This window comes from Sciurus vulgaris (genome assembly GCF_902686455.1).
Source record: "Sciurus vulgaris genome assembly, chromosome: 3".
NCBI lineage: Eukaryota > Metazoa > Chordata > Mammalia > Rodentia > Sciuridae > Sciurus > Sciurus vulgaris.
This window is the reverse complement of record NC_136463.1, coordinates 114564506-114588013: the sequence shown is the minus strand read 5'-3', so window position 1 is coordinate 114588013 and position 23508 is coordinate 114564506. Positions and strand designations below refer to the sequence as shown.

Below are 23508 nucleotides of genomic sequence, written 5' to 3'. Positions count from 1 at the left end.
AGCCTGGCACCTGGTAGCTGCAGATGTCGGTTACTTTGTTCACACCATTGCCTTAGCTTGGTATGTCTTCCCTCTGCCTGTCTTCTGAATGCTGCTCATCCAAGGACATCCAGTTCATGCCTGAAGACCCTCCCTCCCACTCAACCCCATCTCCCCCTCCTTTAAATGCCTAGACCTCCTGTTGCCTATGCCATTTTTGAGACATCTGCTATTTGTTTATTTATTTATCCATCCAGCAAATATGCCAAATACCAGGAACATAGAAATCAATAAAGCAGACATAGTCACTGCCTTCATGGAGCCTGCAGCCTAGTGAGGGAGACAAAGGAGCAAGGACAGAATTATCTAATCCAGTTTGCTAGGTGCTACCAGGAAAACGTGTGGGATGCTTTGAGCAACTGTTACAAAGGAAGCTTACCTAGACTATGCAGTCCAGAAATATAGATTTCCTGAGAGACTGACATTCAAGGTGAAATCTGAGGGATATTCTGCATACTGCTTTCTATTGTCACCATTGACAACAAACAATTATTGAGGTTCTATAACCTAAGTGGAGTATAATCATACATGTCTCTAAAGAAAAAAATAGCAGGAGGGAGTACATATTAAATGCCAAGTGAACAGAAAGTACAATATTATACAGATGTTTGGAGGAGGGATATTCCCTAAGGCCCTTTGGAGAAAGGTTTATATAAAAGGTGAAATCTGAACCAAAACTTACAGGAAGATAGAACTAAGACAAGGGAGGAAAAGAGGAACTTTTGATATGAGTATCTGAGCAGAGGTACAAAAAGGCAAGACAGGTTCAGACAGGTCACTGGAACCAAGGAATGGTGTGGAAATGAAGTTAAAAATCAAGTGTCAGATCATAGAGGGACTTGCTTTATATCGGATGAAGTTTTCTTTTTGTATCATGGCTTGAGATTCTCAAGCCTAGACCCCCTACTCCTCATAATAAAAAGTGCATTTATAAAGCTACATACAACTTCAGGGGTCCACAATTCCCCTGAACTCCCAGTTGGGAACTCCTGCCATAAACAAATAGCACTAAAAGGATTTGAGTAGAACAGTGGCATGTTGCAAAGTGTTTAGAGAGTCTCTTGCCAGAGAGGATAATGACTGTTGGCAGTGAGGTCAATTGAGAAACTACTGCAATATGGGATAATGCAAGCAGAAGCCCAGATGGCCCCAGGCTAAGGTGGTGACTATAGGAACTCTTTTATTAATTAAACTAAAATTTATCAACAGCTTACTGTGGGACAAGCCCTGTTGTATTGGGGACATTATAATGAATAAGAAATGGCCGCTGACTTCAAGGAGTTCAGAGTGGACAGGATCAGAAAGAAAAACAAGCAGCTATGGATACAGTGGGGGCTGTATTAGTGCAGTTTCTCTTATGCAGAATTTTCCAGTTTCTTAGAGAATAAAGGGACAGTCTTCAGGATCATAGTCAAGGCCCTTCACAAAATAGCCACAACTGCCTTTATGCTGCCTTTTCCACTTAGTCTCTTACCACAACCACCTTCCTTCCTGTCTGTATGTCTCTCTCTCTCTCTCTCTCTCTCTCTCTCTCTCTCTCTCTCTCTCTCCTCACTCTCTCTCTCTCTCTCACACACACACACACACACACACACACACACACACACACTGCAAGGCAGCTGCACTAGACTCTTCATTGTCTTCTGACCCTGCTTTGCATTTCCTGCCTCTGTTCTGTCACTTCTTCTCCCATCAACAGAACCTGATCAAATTCCTACCCATTCTTCAGGTCCCCAGTAGACACAGTGTCTTTCTTGAAACCTGGTTTGATCTCCCCCTGCTTTGCCCTGAGTCACTGTATGGGTCTCATTCTCCTCCCACTACTCAGTAAGCTCAACAGGAAAGGGATGTTGTTTTCTCATCTTCGGATTTCATGATGTGCCCAAGTTTCTGTGATGGTAAGTGCTTGCTATATCTACTAAACTGAAAGGCTATTCTACTTGGGGAGAGGGCAAAAGCCAGAGTAGGCTTGAAACCTCCAGAGCTGCAATCAGGAAAGGCAACCTAGACACATCCTCATGGAAACCTTTGGGGAACAGGATGGAGACCATCCCATGTACATATCATATGCTCAGTAAACATGGGATTTAAAAATATAGGACATTTCAAGCAACTTAGGTCACTAGGAATTTGGCCTAATTAAAATAGCAGTGTTCACAGGGAGACAGTACTGGGACCTGCAATTTCAGATGTTGAGAGCAAGACTTTTACATTTTTATTGGATTTGTATGCGATTATTAAGGAAAGAGCTTGTTTGCAAAAGTTAAGTGTTTAATAAGCCTAAATCATCCTTGGAAGTATCACAGAGTCACTGGGCTAACTTTTGCTTTTAATCAACAATTACAGGGTCAAACCATAGTGTATATTATCCCACCTTTGTTTGAACTATCAAAATACCCAAGACGTTGCCAAGGAACTGAATTCTTTGGCTTGGCCACAGAGGCCACACGACGAGTGTGCATTTTCCTCGTCGGGGTTGGGAGGGGATGTGGGTACCTTTCAGTCCAGCCTTGGAATGAAGTCATCACTGACTGAAATGCGCAGGACAGAGGGCAAGTTCCTAAACTGTTCGAACGAACTCATTCACCAGGATAGTGCCAATTCCCAGTGAGTGCCGCATCTCTCCAGTTTGCTGATGAAGAAAGCACGGGCCTGGACCCCCTACCTCTGTGATCCGTGCTGCGCAAGCTCTTTTCTTCGACGCGCACTTCCCTCCTTCTTGCGGTCACAACCCTCGCAGGTGTCAACAGCTCTCTCCCCGGAATCCCCCCTCCCTCCCTGGCCCTCCAGGCCGCGCCCTACCTGCCCCTCCGCGCACCAGGACAGAGGAGACGCAGGTCTGATTGGCCGACGGCGGAGGGGGCGGGGCCTGCGCGCCCGGGAGGTTCGTGGCAACTGCACTGCCGAAGCTGGCTGGGCTCACTGGGAGGAGTGGGTGCCGCGTGCGACCGAAGAGCGAGTGGGACCGCTTGGGCCCGCTCAGGATGAGGACGCGCTGGGCGACCCCTCGCCGCGCGGCGGGGCTCCTCATACTGCTGCTCCGGTGCTTGGGGATTGCGGAGCCTTCTGACCGCGCAGGTAACCACAGCCGCGTCCGCAACCACCCCGCTGGGGGCCTCGACGTTGCAGGTCTGCCGACTTTCCTTCGCCTGAGTCAGGCCTGCGCTCCCGAGTCAGGTCACCGTTGCCTTGCTTGGGGTCTGGAGCCCGACAAGTCAGCGGAGGAGGAAGTGTGGCGGAGAAAATGTCCATTGCCGGGAGGAAGGCGCGGCTGGGCGTGAAAGGGCAAGGTCTTTCTGGTGTTGAGGGTACCGGGATTCACCAAGAGGAGGCGCAGTCTTTTCTGGGAGGGTTCTTTGCCTTTCTCATCTACTATTCTCTACAATGTTACTTCCCTGGGTCATGGGGTTCCCCCTCTCCTACACGCTATCCCACCTGTTATCGCCCGTTGGTCACCTTAACCCCTCAGTGGCAAAGATGAAGTTCCACCCACACCCCAAGGATTCTCAATAATTCCTTGACTTCACTCCACCCACGGTGCTCATCAAAAAGGAAGTCGGGTTAAGATGTCATTTCCAAAAGTGCCCAGGACCAAGAGTCTGTTGTGATGCTCTTCCCCATCATCTGGAGTAGTGACCCTTTGTTCTAATTGGCTGATCAACACCAAATGATACCCCACGCCCACACAGGCCTACAGCACCTTGCTAAAGTGCACATCAACCCACTGCCTCTCACTAGGTAACTGACGCCCTTTGCTAATAATGCTCAGGGTGGTGCTAGCCCCACCATCTCCCTTGGTACCAATTGGACTTTGCTTTTACTTTCTCTTTGCCTTGGCAAAAGGTGTGCCTAGGTCTTTGTTTCTTGGTCAGGCTGCATAATGGGCATTCTTTGGGCAGTCCCCACCCACCACTTCTATAGTCTTGCTTCTATGAGGAAGGAAAAGATGATCAAGGCAGTTTTTTAAAACCATAAAGTTGACTGTGGCTCTTACTTTCTTTGCAGCCACGCTAAGTTACTGTCTGGTTTAAACTTTCTTCAAAAAGGCTTAGGAAGAGGTCTCTCAGAATGGCATCATCCTATCTACGCCAAGGGCCTTTTCAATGGACCCTGATCTGACATCTTCTCCATTCTCCATTAGCCTTCTGTTCTAGGTCAAAAGAGCCACGAATAATGCATTGTGTGTGTGTGTGTGTGTGTGTGTGTGTGTGTGTGTGTGTGTGTGGTGCTGGGGATTGAACCCAGGGCCTATGTGCAGGCAAAGCAAGCACTCTACTGAATGAGCTATAGCCCTAGCCCTAATGCTCTCCTTTATTGCTGTTAGAATTCTACTCTGCTTGCCCCACAATTCAAATCTCACTGCAGCAACTAACTGAAAACACTAACCTTTCAATTGCTCTCCTCTTGGCTTCAGTCTATGCCTGCCATAGTCCTGTTTTGTCTCCCCAACAAAATTCAAGGTTTTCTTAATTCTCACCATATCTACACCATATCTACAGTCCCTGTTCTGTCTAAGCCACCCATAGCAAAGAGCACCTGGTTTAACTATTCTCCCTGCACTAGATCCCCACAAGTGTTTGTTTCCCTGCATCCTTTCTCAGTCCTAGCATCTGCTCTGGATGGCTTTCTCTCACCTTCAGACCAGACTTGTGGCCTTATTAGGGGAAACACTGGAATGTTGAACACTTGGCCATTTGGGTAGCTGGTTTGGCAGTGTGTCAGCTTCAGGATGCTAGTGATAGTATGCACCTCATTTACATGTGTGCAGCTAGGCTTGGGCAGGTGGTCTTGGTCACCAAATGTTGGAGGAGCACTTTGTGTCCTTGAGGAGATGCCAAGAGCTTAGTTTGCTTTTTTTTTTTTTTGCCTCTTTGGAGAGCTAACAGCTTGACGCAAATTGATCTTCAGGGTCTCCTGAGGTTCTTACCAGTTCATATCATGGAGTCTGGCCTTGATGCCTTTTTGATGTCTAACATTTTGCCATGAACGCAAATGTTACTTCAGGACCTGTTTTTGATCTAGAAAGCCCAGACTTCTGATTCTCTCCTACTGCACCTGTATGCTCTGCATACTTGTCAGAGATCACAAAATGTTTAGCATTGAACTGGGAAAGTTCCCTTGAAATTATCAATGCCATGATCTTTATCCTTCCTGCCATCCCAAGCCATTTCCCTCTCCATTGATCTGCAGTTATAAAATGTTGATATCCAGCTTCTCTACCAAATCTGCAGAGCTCTTTGTTCTATGGCCTGTAAGTCAGGACTTACTTAGTGATCAGACAACAAGAAAATGTCGAGAGAGATGGTTTTTCTTTGATGTATATAAAAATACTAAAAATTCACTGTCAATTTATGATAATGCTACTTATCCATTTTCTCTCAAATACCACGAGTATTTATATAAAATGTAGCACATGAAAAGTGCTTCTAGGTGTGATGGCTCTTCTTTTTGTCAACCTCTTGCCTTTTAGATTTGTCCCAATCTTGTATTTGGAGAGGAACATGAAAATGCCATTGAAGACTGATGTAAAGTTGTAAAGTGAACAAGAAAAATATCAATAAAGAATTTGTTTTATAAATTGCTCTGTAATTACCTTTTCAAAGTGCAATACATTTCTAAAATAGTTTATATGCCTTCATATAACAAATTTCTAAACAAGGAATTAGTTATACATTCTCTCAGTTTTTCCCACTCTTCAGCGTATCATCCCATAGGGTCACAAGACTAACACAGATTGAACAGCTCCATAAAGAAAGATGGGGAACCGGGTGTGGTGGTGCACACCTGTAATCCCAGTGGCTCGGGAATCTGAAGACAGGAGGATCGTGAGTTCAAAGTCAGCCTCAGAATAAGTGAGGTGCTAAGCAACTCAGTGACACCTTGTCTCTAAAAAAATGACACCTTGTCTCTAAAATAGGACTGGGTATGTGGCTCAGTGATCAAGTGCCTCTGAGTTCCATCCCTGGTACCCTCTGCCACATTAAAAAGAAAAGAAAGAAAAATAGGGAAACTTGTGAGCAAACAGTTCTCTCCCTAGCTATATTGTATATGAGTGCTTATATACTACGTATGAAGGCTAATAACAAGTTTCCTCAAAACATATTAATAATGACTCTCTGTGCTCAGTGACCTCTTTAAGTGTCAAAGGTTAATATTGATTACAAATTTGGTTCAAACAGCTTTGGACTGAGTCAAGTTTCTACCGTTAGAGGTGTTAAATTTGTTTAGAATCTTGCTGTTTCTTAAGATGTTGCTAATCTGTACTACTCTACATCTCTTCTGTTGTCTGGCTTCTACTAGGTTAAATCTGCAGGTGTCCCAAAAGTAACATGTATAGAAGATAGGAAAGATTAAAATTTTTTTCTCTTCCAAAGAATTTTTATAAAGCAAAACTGTCACCAAATCATACATGCCCAATATAAATATTAGAATGACCTCAAGTACCACTAGCAGTAGTGTTACATAATAAAATTGTCAGCATGTGTTCAAGAACAATATGTGATGAATTTGGCAAAGGCTAGTAAAACTTACGAGGATGAGAACATTGTTATCTGGTGGAAACATAGGATATTAGCTCTGGAAGTGGCTTAAATATCTTATACTCCACTACTTTCATCTGATTTTTAGAGATGTGAAGACCTTGGGAGATTAAGTGGTTTCTACACATTCTCCCACCTAACTGGTAGCAAAAGTGAGTCTTCAATCTAGGACCTCTAATACCTTTCCACTATACTAAACCTTTTTTTTTTTTTTTTAACCTAATCAATTGACTGCTACACAGGCAGCTTGAAAAATACAGAATTCAAAACTGCAAAGGAAGGCAAAGCTGCCATTTGCCTGTATCACCTGTTTGGGGTCAAGTGTCAGAGCAGAGTGCCCAGGAAAGAGGAACAAGACTATGGGACAGGAGAGTGGAAGTTTCTAGCTAGGGTAGTGGCCATGCCTCCAGAGGAGCAGACATTTTTTGTGTGTGTGGCAATTTTTTATACTTTGGAACCCATATTTATTTTGAAGGGTTGAGAGAAAATTGTTTGGAAAAAGGTAGATCAGGCATCTGTGCAGCTCTTGAATATGTGGGAGAAGGACATTAGAGAAATTGTGAGTGGTCATCTCGTAAGAGTACATTTTCCTTTTCTCGTTGACTGTTCTCCCACTTCATCAAAGAGAGAATGGCCAAGGGATGTCAAAAAAAAAAAAAAAGAGCAAGGATGGATGCTGCTATAACAAACATACCTAATTGCAACCCTGTGCAATGCCTTAAAATTCATAATTGAAAGCAAAAATAATTAAACACTTTAAAGGGTTTTTTTGTGTTGTTTTGTTTTGGTGGTAGTTGTTCCTCTTGTTCTTTTTTTAGAACAAAAAAAATTCCACCCAAAGTTCAAACTGTAATCAGATTTAATTTTGTAGCTGCTATTTACATTATGAAATTTCCCCTCAAGTTACCAACCCAAAGTATGCGAAATTTTAACTCTAAAGCATGTGAGTTCTTACCAGAAAAGGCATTTGGTGTTAATAAAACCAGTGATTGTGAAGAAGGTATCAAATTGAAAGTGCTTTTGGAGAACCAAAATTTTCAGGTCCTTCTGCTGAACTCTGGTCCATTGACAATGATTGTTTAAGCTTGTCTAAAACATTTCAGCTTTACTCTCATCAACATAATGATTTGTGATAAAACTTTAAATTTATTCTTTGTAAAAAAAAAAAAAAAAAAAAAACTGACCAAATTGTTCGATTATTGTTTGTTGTAACAGATGTTAATCTTGCTCCACAAACTCAGGTGTGTAAGAAAGGATGTATTCCTATCTTATCAGGATAATCTAATTAAATTTGACTCAATTCCTTCCACCAGGCTGTCAGAGCTTTAATTGCTGTCATTGTTGGGGTCTTCCCCAGCTCATGCTAGTCACCAGGGGAACATTCAGGAAGGCTACTTAGTCTTCAATTCCTACTGGTTACTTCTCAGTTTCCTTTCATCCAGAAATGCTGAACTTGAAACTGGTGGCTCAGGTGACTCCTGGAGCTCATGGTCCAGTCTCCCTAGATGACCCATATAGTTGATTCCCCAACCGCTCTTCAGGTTCTGGTACTTTCCTGGAGGTTCTACCATAGGACTGGCCACACATTCCCCCTTCTTCAGAAGGCAGACCTCTTATTTCCTCCAGCTCCTTTACCCCACTATTTTGCCCTCTCAGAAATCTTCCCTCTGAAACACCTTGATGAATCAGGCTTCCATAAAAGGTCTAGGAGGTGGCTTTTAAGCAAAGTCTCTTTTCATGTGACCTTACTAACTTGCCATATGGCAGAGGAGCACAGAGGCCTGACTTCATACTTGATCTGGGGAAAGATCATAAAGTGAGAACACAGCTTTGATTTCTCATCTACTAGTTTACCCTGCCATGCTAGCCAAAGTGTAAGAAGACAGAATTTTGGTCCCAAATAGATTCAGGATATTTTTCATTGACCACAGACTACCTGTCTAGGTAAGATGAAAACTGAGCTTCTTTATCCTATTAAATAGGAGCCTTGTGGGGGTGGGGGCTCTTTCATGGACTAGCAGAAACAGATATACAAACTACTCTTGGTACTTTACGTGTGTTAGCTCTTTTTATCACATTTGTTAACACAAAAAGACCAGGCAGGATGCAAACCTCGTGCGTCATCTCAGCTCTTTATTCAGGGGGATGAAATGGTGCCCTTGAACACACTCTCCTGGTAGAAAATGAGCCACTGATCAAAGAAAGGGTCTGGGTTTGTATATGTTATTTTGAGAAGTGGTCTAATGAACATATATCAGTTTGCTTGGACAGTCAAGAATGTGAACCTTTTGGGTCAAAAGAGGACAGTGCCTGGAAAAGATTGACTTTGGAGGAGATGAACACCTCCCAGAGGCTGTGTCCTTTAAGGATGATAAAACGCCTCCTCCCTGTCTGCAGCTGGCTGGCGCCTGGAACACATTTGTCCTGGGAGGTGAAGGCTGTCACTGCATGGCCTTCATTTTTACTTCTTTTTCTCAGACCTCATTATTTTGGGAGTTTCTTATTCTCCATATCTATTAATATTTACAGTATGAAGTAGATACAATGTTAGAAATGAGAAAACCGAAGCACAGATTAAATAATTTGTCCTGATCTCATGACTAATAAGTAGTAGCAGAGGCAGAATTTGAGCCCATGCAGGCTGGCTGTAGAGCCCATGCTCTTACTGCACACTGAGCTGCCTCTGCAGCAACCATTGTCCTTCTTCCTTGTGTAGGACATTACAGTTTATCAAGTTGGTAGGGTGGTGCAGTCCAGTAGTTCTCAGACTGTCCTCAGCAAGCAGGGAGCAAGGCACATTGGCCACATCATTCCAAATCCTGAAGTGTCTTTTTTAATCGTCTTTCTTAATCCAGGTAATAATCCATTCACCATCGTCAGTGAAAACACAGGCAAATGCATCAAGCCACTAGATGGCTGGATAGTAGCAAAAGATTGTGATGAAACTAAGGACATGTTATGGAAGTGGGTGTCCCAGCATCGGCTCTTTCATTTGCAATCCCAGAAGTGCCTTGGTCTAGATATTACCAAACCTACGGATTCCTTGAAAATGTTCAGCTGTGACTCCAACGTCATGCTGTGGTGGAAATGTGAGCACCACTCTCTGTATGGTGCCGCCCAATACAGGCTGGCTCTGAAGGATGGATATGCCATAGCCAGTACAAATACATCTGATGTCTGGAAGAAAGGAAGTTCTGAGGACAGCCTTTGTGATCAGCCTTACCATGGTGAGTACTGGAGAGGGACTTGGAGCCATTTTGCTGTTGTGCTTATTAACCATGACATTGAACATGCACAGTCAAGTAAAAATGAAGTCATATGCTGGTAAAGGCAGTGAGCAAGCTACTCAGGTCCAGGCGCTGTGCGGTTTCATTCTTACCATGCACCTGTGAGGTCAGTGGTATTTGCCCCACTCCCATCCCTTTATGGGCAAGGCTAGGAGAGGTCAAGTGTCTTGCCAGAGGTCATAGCCATGTTGTGGCCAGCCTGGGATATGAAATCTGTGTGATGTCTGAGCATGTTTACCTCCCATGATGACATTCTGAACTCTATGAGAAAGGAAATGTTAGACTGATAGGAAATCCTGCTGGTAAAAAGACAAGTAATTTAATAATGTTGATCTTGTAAGTGAAAAAAGAAAAAGAAATGTATTTTTCCTTGTCTATGTGTTTCAGTATAGTGGGAATGTTTTAAAAATCTCGTGTGGGTATTTATTTTCATTTTTGGCATGACTGTCATGTGTTGATGTTTATATTTATGATTCAACATTCTAAGAGTAGATTTTTTTCTTGGTTCCTTCCAAAAATAAGCATGTGAATATTGCCATAGCCTTTGCTCTGAGTCTAGACTTGCTCAAAAAGAATTTCTAAGTTTAGAAAGAATAAAAGGGTATATTTTTTAAACTAAGTGCAATTAGCTATCACCCAAGCAAATCTTTTTGTATTATGTTGCTGTAAATTACATTGAATGTTGATATACATTTGTATATAATGTATATGTATATATTTATAATTATCTGATCTAAATCCTATTATCTTACTCTTATCCTTTTTTAAAAATATTTTTTATTGATTTTTTTTGTTGTTGTTTGTTTGTTACCTGGGATTGAACCCAGGGGTGCTTGACCACCCCTTTTTTATATATTTTATTTAGAGATAGAGTCTTGCTGAGGCTAGCTTTGAACTCAAAATTCTCCTGTCTTAGCATCCCCAGCCACTGGCCACTGTACCCGCCTCTTGTCCTTCTTTTAAAATTTATGTAGCTTCACAGAGGTTTTCCTTTTCTCTAAAACTCATTTAAGCTAAATTCAGTCACAGACTCAGGATAGCAGCTTTGTTCCCATCTTTCCTGCTAGGAAACTTCTATTTCCTAGTGAGAATCTAGAAAAATCTTCTGATAATGTCTGGTTCTATTAATGGAAAAATAAGACAGACTTAGAGATAGGGTTTTCCTTCTATTTAGTCCCCAACCTTTGAGTAGTCAAACAAATCTGTTTCTGCTACCCAGCTTCCTCCTAACTTAAATGTGGTTACCTAAACTTAAAGCAATTATCACCTGTAATCCCAGTGACTCTGGAGGCTGAGATTGGGAGAACCACAAGTTCAAAGCCAGCCTCAGCAACTTAGTGAGTCCCTGTCTCAAAATAAAAAATAAAAGGGGCTAAGGGACGTAGCTTAATGGTGAAGTGTCCCTGAGTTCCATCCACAGTACGAAAAGCAAAAATAGGATTCCATTTCCCAAATATAGTGTTTTTATTTCTCCCTTGGCTTTTGCAGTCTAAAAAAGTTTTTACTTCTGATATATAAAGATTACTTACTATGTGTCTTAGGTTGCCTCTTCCTTCCCCTAATCTGTTGGAGTTATGTTCATATCAGAGAAAGTTTTAGTGGTATAAAATTGAGTGAACTGCTTTTGACTAGCACTTAGATATGTGTTTATATCAGAAGCTATCTTGACCTGACCAGCATTCTTCAAATTTTGAATGTTTGGTGAATCATTTCAAAGATGAGAATTAACTGTGTGAACTATCTGAGCTTTTGGGCAACTCTTAGAAGCCTACCAACCTCTTTAACTATGGAAGCTATTTTGTCTCACATTACTGAAGAAATTTGTTTTCCATGTGAACACCTCATCTTACAAATTTGTGCCTCTGACATAATAAGCTGTTGTCTAAAGGATGCTATCACCCTAAAGCCACACATTCAGAGAAGTTTCTTCTCAGGAAAGCCTCTCTTGCTAAGAAACACCATGGAATTCAAGAGGTCCAGCCATAGCAAAGGATGTGGAAATAAAACTCAATGAATAGTGAGCATCATTAACTGGTGGTGAATGTTTGCTTCTTCAAAGCATTTAGTGACTGAGAGCTTTTTTTTTTTTTTGGTGGTGCTAGGGATTGAACCCAGGGCCTTGTGCATGCAAGATAAACACTCTACCAACTGAGCTATATTCCCAGCCCCAACTGGGAGCTTTTTAATGAAGCCCAGCTTTGAGCTATGATATGTGACTTGAAACCTGAGAGGACAACCTTGGTATTGAAATTATCCTTGTGTGTCTCTCTAATCAGAGAGCCCAGTCTCATCCCTGTCACTCACAGCTGGGTGACTGGACATTTCAAAACTACTCCACAAAAATGGGGATTTCACAAACAAGCATAATATCACATACTGATCTCCCACGTTTATGATAAAGAGCAAGTAAAAGAAATGCATATGAAAGCACTTTTTATTACAGATATAAAAGATTTTAGGGAAAAAAATATGCTCCTATAAGTCATAGTCATTACGTTGAGGAACTGTCCTCTGTGTGTTAAAATGGATTATGCACTATTGGGAGTTTTTGGTGTGGTCAGAAACAAACCATGTAATAAGCAGGATTCTTAGAAAACTTACAGTCAACATACTCTGTAACAGAAGTAACCTATTCAAAGCCATATATATGACATAGGAAAACAAACCAATGATCCTTAAAAGATTGTTTTTCAAAGAAAAGCACCCAGATTCTTCATATCTTTTTGCTTAATACCTTCCAAACTTATAAAGTCTCATACTTTGGTCAGATGAAAGATAAGGAATGTAGAATCAAGAAACATCTTAAGCACACTTTTAAGCAAATCTGTGAGACATTTCAAGGGACCCTAATAGACTGAGATTTGATGACTATGCTTTACCTAATAGTCTTTATTTGATCTGTTAATGACAGGGTTTTAAACAAATTGAGAAAAAGAAAAAGAAAAAGGTGACAGAAATAGATACTAGGGTTAGCTGTCCTACAGAAATACTTTTTCAAGAGAACTATTATTGACTTAATAATAATAATAATAAGCACCTCCTGTAGAATTTCCAGGCATATTTGTGATTGAAATCATTTTTCAGTACCTGAGTACAAGGGAAAATTATTAAAATACAAAGCTAGATCTGCTACCTTGTTGGCCACCAGCTGGTCTCATGAGTTCCCTATTGAAGCCAGTTCTTCTTTCTTTTCTGACATAAATTACTATGCCTTGCTCCTCCCCAAGAATCTACTCAGGAACTGAGCAGTTTCCTTTCACTTCCTGAAAACCACAGTCTCAATTCTATCACGCGATGAGCTGTTTGTCCATCTCTCTAACTTCGTAGGTGGTTCCAAAGTCCATACACGCCCTCTATGGTGCTAAGATATTTTTCTGGCCCTACACTTAACTAAAGAAAAAGAAGGTGAATTGTATCTCAGTCATGTTACTCTTGATAAAGTACTCTGCCACCCACAGTAGAGTCAGTTGATCCTTAAGCCAGGATCTTTTAGTGCTTATCACACCACAATAAAAGAAGCCTTACAAACATTATTTTACCAAATCCTGCATTTGCAAATGCAGAAACTAAGCTTGCCCACAGCCATAGAGGGGACCCCAGTATTCAAGTCCAAACCTGAACAGTCAGCATCCACACTCTTCTCTATGCATCCCATTCAGATATTTTATTCTCGCTGGGCACAGTGGCACATGCCTGTAATCCCAGCAGCTCAGGAGACTGTCAGGAGGATCTCAAGTTCAAAGCCAGCCTCAGCAAAAGCAAGGTGCTAAGCAACTCAACGAGACCCTGTCTCTAAATAAAATACAAAGTAGGGCTGGGGATGTGGCTCAGTGGTCAAGTATCCCTGAGTTCAATCCCTGGTATACCAGCACCTATAACAACAACAACAACAACAACAAACAGATATTGTATTCTCACAAGTGAAAACAACCCTTTCTTTGAAAACATTTTAGAAATTAGCTAACCAAAGATGATTATCCAGTTTTTAACTCTTCTTTCTTCAACTTCCTCCCCAACCCACAGAGATATATACCAGAGATGGGAACTCCTATGGAAGACCTTGTGAATTTCCATTCCTAATTGATGGGACATGGCATCATGACTGCATTCTTGATGATGACCATAGTGGGCCATGGTGTGCTACCACCTTACATTATCAATATGACCAAAAATGGGGCCTCTGCTTAATACCAGGTATGTATGGGCTGTTGAACTTCATGTATGGGAAGAAGAGTGCCATTTGTATGAAGGAGGCAAAAGGGAAAAGGAAGATGTCAAGATGACTCAAAAGTGCAACAAAAATTATGCTAAATAAGGAGTATGTTTGGAGGGGAAAAGAAGAGCAAAGTGTAGCTTTGAATTTATTTTCAGAAGCAGGTCAAGAAGACAACCAAGATAGCCTGTGTCCTGGAAGATACCAGAGCAGGAGAGTGTTGTTTCCAAGTTCTAGATAATGCTGAGGGTTTGATCTGTGGACCACACTTTGATAATTACTTACCTAGGTCAAGCCCCAGGCTTTTCAACACCTAGAATCTACTGAAATATAAAAATCCAATATTTGTTCCAGTTGTAACTGATAACAAGCAGAGTGTGTCCAGTCATGTAACTATTTCATTTAATTCTTATTGCAGTTTGGGGAAGGAATTTCAAATGTGAAAGGTAGCTTAGAGGTTATCTAGTGCAAACCCCTGTTTCTCAGGTGAGAGGCAGGTTGAAGGATGACCTGTCAGGGTCAGATCACATTTATGTGGAGCCTGGTGCAGAACCCAGGATTCCTGATCCTCATTCTCCAGCACATACATCCCACTTTATTTGATGCCTTGACTGGGATGTGTCTTGGTGCCTTAACCTGATGGGTAGTGTGGGTGGGAGGGGTTGTTAATGAATTCATATGCGTTCCAGAGATACTTTTATGAAAGAAGCAACATTGTGAGTTTCTTAAACCCAAAGATTGCTAAGTCACAGAGGTGGTATTGCACAGCAAACACACTACCATCCCACTAGCAGCATGTTCTATATTTACAATCAGAGGGCCTCAGTGGCAATAATGAACCTTTAGGCAATGTTCCTGCAAATTTGTTCTATTTTGTTTTCACCAAATGTCATGACCTTTGTTGATATGTAGTCCATAGGAAAGTGTCTGAAGAGGCAAAGTGTGCCATTCAGTAGAGCAACAGAAGGGATTGGTGCTCCAGTTATAGCTCTGCCACAAACACCTGTAGGTCTTTGTCTTTGAGGGCATCAACAAGAGGACCTCAAGGGCCTTTGCAGCAAATAGGTGCATGAGTCTCCATCTGATATATAATTGAGTATGGGAAGCCCTTTAGAAAGTCCCCCAAGTGGATCCTGGGACATACATCGCGTAGCCTACACTATTTTTTCCCCTCTTGTTGGGAGTACAGGAGAGACTCTGAGTCTGTTTTTGAACTAGTCTCAGCATATATATATATATTATCTGGAAAACAGCTTGAAAGTTCTTTGTCTGAAATTATACATAACTTTATATATTTGCTAAAGATATATATTATAATATATATATATACATATTTCTTTACTTATATTTGTAATATATATGTGCATATATAAAATGAATTATATAATATTATTTCATACATAATGTGAATTACATAATATTAATTATATCATATATTCAATCATCTGCTAAAATATTAAGAAGAATCTTGGAGTTGGTTTCCAAAATAAGGTGGTCACTGTGTTCCATATCTTAACCATTTAAATAGCATGTCAGTATATACACTTGAATACTCGGTGGTTTCTCTGCAGGCCATGGGCAAACCCTCTGCCATCTGCTACCACGTTCCAGTGAGCTCATTTTCCCTTAGCTCAGCATTCCACCCCTGTACACATTGAGACTGCCACCTTCAAGCAGAGGACACCCAGGAACACAGGTGAAAACGTGGCCTTGCAGCTGATAGGGGATTAAGGGAGAGTGGCAGCTTTCATCAGCCTGAGTATTTTATGTCCTGTGACTTCAATTTCATTGTGTAACCAAAAAATCAAAATATGGTCTAAACAAACAATGACAGCCTCCACTTTGGCACATCCTAAGAGTAAGCAAATTGAATTGCAGTACTGTAAGCATTCTGAGGAATAGAAAACCTTATGCCTTTACCTTATGATCACTAGGTAATCTTTTTATCAACAGAAAATGACTGTGAAGGTAATTGGCAAAAGAACGAACAGATTGGAAGTTGCTACCAGTTTAATAATCAGGCAACTCTTTCTTGGAAAGAAGCTTATGTTTCATGTCAAAATCAAGGAGCTGACTTACTGAGCATCAGCAGTGCTGCTGAATTAACTTACCTCCAAGGTAGGTTTGACTTGCATGTGGCATAGAAAATTGTTGAAAGTGTGAGGGTGCTTCCTTCTTCTACTTTCCCATATCCAGGCATGTTGTTTTGTGTGTATCTTTTCTGGCTTCTTTGGGAATTTAAACTTCAACACTGAAGCCCACAAGCAAAAAAAAAAAAAAAAAACTACTGAACATAAACATATTCCATGTATTGAAAATGTGTCTTGTGATGGAGGCTAAAGAGAGATGGATGCTTAGAAAACAAGGTAGAAGATTAAACTGCTAGACTAACCTAAGCAAAAGGATTTGAAAAAGTAAACATTAAGCTCTTTGACATTGAAAGGTAGAGAATTCAAGGAAGGTAAAGCAGATGACTGGGTCCTACTATATGGCCTCAGTAAAAATTCTTCACATTCAAGTGAAGAAATACAGTCCTCAAGGAGGAGTAAAGAGAGTTTTCCAAAATCTTAAAGTGAATATAACACAGATATATGGATAGAATTTTATTTTGTTTGCAGGATAGTAGTGGTAATTTTTAAATTTTTAATTATGAAAATTTAAATCATATAAATGAGAACAGAAAATTAAAAGAGATCATTTATTCTTTCATATGAATTTCAGTAATACCTTGTTAATTTCAGTGAAAACCCTATGAAGACTTTCATTGGAATTGTGTTGAATCAGATTAATTAATCTGTCTCTCATGAAGTTTTCTATATGTCTCTAATGCTGTCTCTATATGAAAGTCTTCTCATCCATAGAAATGGCATACCTTTTCTACTTTGGTCTTCTTTCATGTACCCAGTAAAATTCTGTAAATTTTTCTATCACACTCTTTAAAAAAAAAGGTTATAAACAGAAATTTTTATATCAGTTTTTAAATCAGAAGAAATCTAAGTTTCTCAGTCTTAATAATTTATTCTCTGAATGAAAAAGAATAGTGGTAACATAAGATAATGATATCCTAGACTGATTACTAAATTGTTTTCATACAATACTTCATTTAATGCTATATAACCACCCTCTGAGGCTGGTATTATTACTATGCTCACTTTGCAAATGAGAAATATGAAGCTCATAAAGAAAATACATTTTGTCCGAAGTCACTTACAAGTACATAACACAACCTAAATCTGAATAGTCTGACTTGAAAACAATTTGTATTGGGCATGTACCTGGATTCACCTTTTGTAGGACTGTAAGTTCTTTGTAGGCAGAGGTAGGTCGTTTTTTAACTTTGGTACAAAACTTTGTGCATTACTGGCATATAGTAAACAAATACCTATTGACTGAGTATTTCAGGTGAATCCTGTCCCACTGTTTTATAATGAATATAAATATTTGATAAATGCTAGCTATAAACAAGGTTTTGTCTCTAAAGAAATTAATCATCAGTTCACCATCACAAGTGTCTTTGTCACCAGATCAGGAAATTGATATTTAGAAATAACACACCCAATGTCACACAACTAAGAAATACCAGAATTAGGATTCGAATGTCAATCCACAGAGCCCTTAGTTTTTTGCTATACTTCTTACACCTTTCACAAATGTTTATATCATTAAAAGTCCACTAGTCTTTTTTCATGTTTTTTGGCTAAAGCTTTATCCAGACCTCCTTTCTTACTTAGAACTTTATCCTGTTCTTGTATTGTCTGGGAGTTGAATAAACAGAACTTTAGAATGAAAATCTGTCAAATAAGCCTAATAGGCTAGGTGTTTGGCAGTGGAATTCTATTCTAGACTTCACTTAAACCTTACAAAAAATATCATTGAGGGCTGGGGAGATAGCTCAGTCGGTAGAGTGCTTGCCTTGCAAACTCAAAGCCCTGGGTTTGATCCCCAGCACTGCAAAAAAAAAAATCATTGAGAATGGAAAGGGCTAGTGAATTTAAGCTTCCTAGAATATTGACTTTTGGAAAGTGATGACTTCGGTGAAAGAAGAGTGACTCTCACCATCCTACCCAACAGTAATCTGATGATGCAGTTGGGGCAAGGAACATTGTGAGTCTTTATGCATCAGAATTCTTTGCTAACACATAGAAATACAATAGTACTGTGAAGCACCGTAATGTCCCCCAAACTAGCAGATACTTGCCACGTTTTATGCATAACAATAACTTTATATCTGTTTCTCATTTTCCAAGCTCCTCTTCTAGCGTGGGAGCTAAATGGTTATATCAATAGGCCTAATTATGGTTGCTGGTTTCCCAAGACCCAAGAAAGCTGGGCTTTAACATCTAAAACTTAAGTATCTAAAACTCAAAAAGTAATTTCTATTAAGTATCCTTTTATAGGGAAGAGGGGAGAAAAAGGAAAGGTTCTAGGGAATGAGATTGATCATATTATGTAATATGCTTATAGGAATATGGCATAATGAATCCCACTAATATGAGTAATTTTAAAACACCAATAAAAATAAATTTGAAAAAGAATCCCTTTACTGCAAATAGTCACTTGTTAACATCGGACTAGGAGTAATGAGGCCAACAAAAGTGAATCAGAGACTTCATAATCAAAGTGCTTGATCTACTTGAGTTGTAGCATAATGGAGTATGTTATTCCCAAACAACCTTTAAGTTTGGTAGGTCATGGTGGGTTGAGACTAGGGAATCAACTACCAGAAAAAAAATGCAGAAGCAGCCCCATTGAAGGTAAGTCCCATGCAGTCTAAAAGACTTTTCTACCATGCACCTACTTAATTTTTTTAAATTTTATTTTATGAGTATACATTCTCTAGGGATAATAGATTTGGTTTCTTTGTGCTTATCAGATTTTGTTAGGACTCAGATTTCCTATGGCTCTGTCCTTGATCAGATCTATAACCAGCTTATTTACCCTAGAGCTACATAAGAGAACTCAAAAATTCCCAGAGCAGGAACAGCACACTTCTATTCTTCCTAATTTGCCTCCACCCCAGGGGTTATTCACCTTGAGCCACCTTCTAGCTTAGGACCCCTGCTGGCATTATAAGAGGTCTTCTCTGGCTCTTTTAACATACATGAATATTATCAGGTCAGTTTCTCATTGTGGGAAAAGGACAGATGTATAGTCATGTCTGAATAGGGGTCTCTGGAACAGTTAAGAAATATCCACCTTATAATCTACAGAATGGGAGAGAAATATTTTCAAATTATATATCTCAGAAAGGCAATGAATCAAAATTTTTAAAAAAGGGTTGATATTCAGAACTTATAAGGAGTTTGAACAACTCCTTCACACAGAAAAACATAAAACCCAAATAATTGATTAAAATGGGGTAAAGGACAGGTGCAGTGGCACATGCCTATAATCCCAGTGTCTCAGGAGGTTGAGGCAGGAGGCCCATGAGTTCAATGCCAGCCTCGGCAATTTAATGAGGCTCTAAGCAACTTAGTGAGACCCTGTCTCAAATAAAAAATAAAAAAGACCTGGGGATGTGACTCACTGGTTAAGTACCCCTGGTTTCAATCCAGGTGCCAAAAAAAAAAAGGTCTAAAGACCCAAAGAGCTAGTAGAGCTAAGCATGGTGTAGCGCACATCAGTAATCCCAGCAACTTGATGGTGTAGCGCACATCAGTAATCCCAGCAACTTGGGAGACTGAGGCAGGAGGATTGTGAGTTCAAAGCCAGTCTCAGCAACTTAACAAGGCCCTAAGCAACTTAGTGACATCCCGTCAAAAAAAAAAAAAAAAAAAAAAGACCTAAATAGTCATCCAAAAAAGATATACAAATAGCCAAAAGATATATTTAAAAATGCTCAACATCACTAGCCATAAGGCAAATGCAAATCAAAACCACAGTGCGATACCACCTCATATCTGTTACAATGGCTATTATCAAAAAGACCAAGAATAACAAATGCTGGTGAGGATGTAAAAAAAGGAAAATAATTATACACTATTAGTGGGGATGTAAATTAGCATAGCCATTATGATAAAAGGCATGGAAGTTCCTCAAAATATTAAAAATAGAACTCTCTAGCAATCCCACTGCTGAGTATATAGCCAAAGGAAATGAAATCAGTATGTCACAGAGAGATCTGCTCTCCTGTGCTCATCACAGCACTGTTTACAGTAGCCAAGGCGTGGAATCAACCTACATTTCCATCAGTGGATGGAATTGGTAAAGGAAATATGTTCCATATACACAGTGAAATGCTATTCAGCCACAAGAAAGATGGAATCCTGTTGTTTGCGACAATATGGATGAGCCTGTAGAACACCGTGTTAAGTGCAGTAAGTCAGCCACAGAAAGACAAATACCACATGCTCCCATCCATATGTGGAATCTCAAAACATTTCACTGAAATTGAGAGACGAATAGTGATTACCAAAGGCTAATGAGAGCTGCAGGGCAGATAGGGGTAAGGGAAGAGATTGGTCAATGGGTACAAAGTTAGTTAGGAGAAAAAAGTTCTGGTATGCTGTTGCACAGTAGAGTGACTGCAGTTGACAGTTATGCATTGATTACTTCAAAATAGGTAGAGAGGATTTTGAATGTTCTTGTCACAGGAAAAAATAAATGTTTAAGGTGACAAATATGCTATTACCCTGATATGATTATCAAAATATCACATTGAGCCTGGCATGGTGGCACACACCTGAAATCCTAATGACTTGAGAAGCTGAGACTTGCAACTTTGAGGCCAACCTCAGCAACTTAACAAGACCCTGTCTCAAAAATAAAAAAAGTAAAAGAGCTGGAGATGTAGCTCAGTGGTAGAGTGTCCCTGGGTTCAATCCCAGTACCACAAAAAGAAGAAAAAAAATTGTACCCCATAAATATGCACAATTAGAATGTGTCAGTTAAAAATAAATTAAAGAAGCAAAAAGAAATATCTGCTTCAGTGGGTCACCCATTTGATTAGGCCTGGAATTTTATGCTAGTACTCTGACTTTTAATGGCAAAGGTAGGGGTAGGCACAGTCTCAAATTAGTCAATGTCTTACCTGGACTATGTGTGGACAAAAAAGTCTAGCTCCAGATTATCCAAGCCATATGAGAAATCTCAGTTCTTTATAAATACCCTACCCATACTTTTAGAATTTATCCATTTCTCATTTTTATGTATGGAGCAATAAACACCTTAAAAACATGCATCTTTTCCAACACTATCACACTTTTAAAATCCTATGATTCCAGTGAAGTCATCGGTACAAATCACAAAGAGAGCACCATACTGAAGCAGATCAGGAGCACCTCTGTGTCATAAGATCCTGTGATGTAAAAGTGTCCTTGACATATGCAGATAAGTAGGAGAAGTGTTCAGAGGGAGTGATTGCTTCCTATTGGAAGATATTGGAACAGACTTCATGGAAGGCATGGAATTTAATTTGGGATGAGTAGGAAGGATTTATCCTCCATACTGCCCCAAGTAGAAACTAATGAAAGGAATTCAGAATACCAGGGATTATGATTCAGTGTGGAGTACCAGAAATATGTCAGAGTTTCCAGAACTTCTGAGGAATGCTAGAAAATCCATTGCATTTATTAATAAGGAAAATTTTATATTAGTTTAAATCTTCACAGTCTTTAGAGGCCAGTGCAGGCAGCCCTTGCATGTGCTTAAAGAAAAGGTTAAAGAGAAGGATGACTCCAAAGCCTTTCAGCCTTCTCCTCAAAGCATCTACCCCTATATCCTCCTTCTCCTTCCATATTAGAACATCCTAACCATCTGCTTCCTTGAGAAAAGAGAGCCAAACCTTGTTTGTATTTCTCTCCTGATCTCACATTTGCTCCTCAGTAGAGCAATGATTGAGGCTCTGTCCTCCCCACCATCTTCCCAGGTTCCTCCCATCCCTTCAGCATTGGTATCTGGGTTACTGCTCTTGGTCCCCTTCCTCTTTGCTGCTGCTCTTTCTCCTCTATCCAAGAAAGCTCTTCCAGTCCATTTTTTTTTCTTTTTTTTTAATTTTTTTAAAAATTTTTTACAGACTGCATTTTGATTCATTGTACACACATGGGGTACATCAGTTTGTTTCTATGGTTGTACATGATGTAGATTCATACCACTCATGTAATCATACATGTACATAGGGTAATGATGTCTGTCTCATTCCACCATTTTTCATGCCCCTCTCCCTTTCATTTCCTTCTACATAATCTAAAGTTCCTCCATTCTTCTCTCACTCCACACCCCCCAGCCCCATTATATATCATCATCCACTTATCAGGGAAAACATTCAACCTTTGGTTTTTTGGGATTGGTTTATTTCACTTAGCATGATATTTTCCAATTCAATCCATTGTGGATGGGTTTTCTATATGCAAACCACACAGTATAATATATATATGTTTGTGTATATATGTGAATAATATGTATATATATAATATTTATAGACTATATTGCAATATTGTATTTATTGCATGTATCTATAATACAGTAACAAATCATACACAATTTCCTGTGAGTAATTAAGAAACTGCTAGCAAGTAGTTTACTGTTGAAAATATTTCAACAAATATATAAAGATCCAACCTTTATAAAGCTCTTCCTATTTATTGGCATCCTCTTTATTGTTGGAGACCATTTCATCCCTTGCTGTATTTCTTCTACTTGGCCTTCAATTTATTTTTCAGTCTTCCTTCATGGTATTGATGAAGTTTTTCCAGGTTTCTGAGTAAGGCTGTTGGCTTCCTAGATAGTGGCGGAAACCCTTACAATCATTCACACATTTTTTCCAATACATATGGACCCATTAAGCACAATTGCATCTATATTTTGTGTATGTACATTGAGTGGCCTATCAGCAATTGGCCCCACTATGCTTTCTCGGTTTTGTTGATGATATCTAGTTGTCAAATAATAAATTTGAATGTCTTATGCACACACAAATGTGTATGTGTGTGTGTGTGTGTGACTCTTGTGTTTCTCTAGCCTAAATGTTCCCTTGGACTTCAGAGCCACATACTCTATTGCCTATGAAATAGCTCCTATACATATTTCTGACCCAGTCCAGAATGACTCATCATGTGGGGGATCTGTATGTTTCATTCCCCTAGATTAAAATTTTTATAGGGGTAATAATACCTGGCAAGTAATATGTACTGAATGAACTGAAATTGTCAATCTAGAATGAAATCAGATCTTCAAAATCTAGATATACAAGAGAAACTACATTTTTTGCGGGGAGGGAGGCACTCAACCCCTGAGCCACATCCCCAGCCCTATTTTGTTTTTATTTAGAGACAGGGTCTCACTGGATTTTTTAGCACCTTGCTGAGGCTGGCTTTGAACTCAAGATCCTCTTGCCTCAGCCTCTGAAGCCAGTGGGATTACAGGCATGTGCCACTGCACCCAGAGAGAAACTGCTTTTGATAAGAATTCTAAATCAGTACAAGAGGGTTAA

General features: G+C 39.9%; 1 protein-coding gene across 2 annotated transcripts in view; it reads left to right on the top strand.

The window, feature by feature from the left end:
* Positions 1–2594: 2594 nt before the first annotated feature.
* Positions 2595–23508, top strand: part of LOC306656497 (CD302 antigen) — a 144602-nt gene continuing 123688 nt past the window's right edge. The window contains exons 1-4 of one of the 2 annotated variants that reach the window (XM_079131746.1): positions 2595–3117; positions 9434–9805; positions 13889–14059; positions 16032–16196. In XM_079131746.1, coding sequence (XP_078987872.1) covers positions 3024–3117; positions 9434–9805; positions 13889–14059; positions 16032–16196 — 802 coding nt within the window. In that variant the 5' untranslated portion in view covers positions 2595–3023. The remainder of the gene's footprint in view (positions 3118–9433; positions 9806–13888; positions 14060–16031; positions 16197–23508) is intronic. The other variant, XM_079131751.1, reaches the window with a different exon arrangement.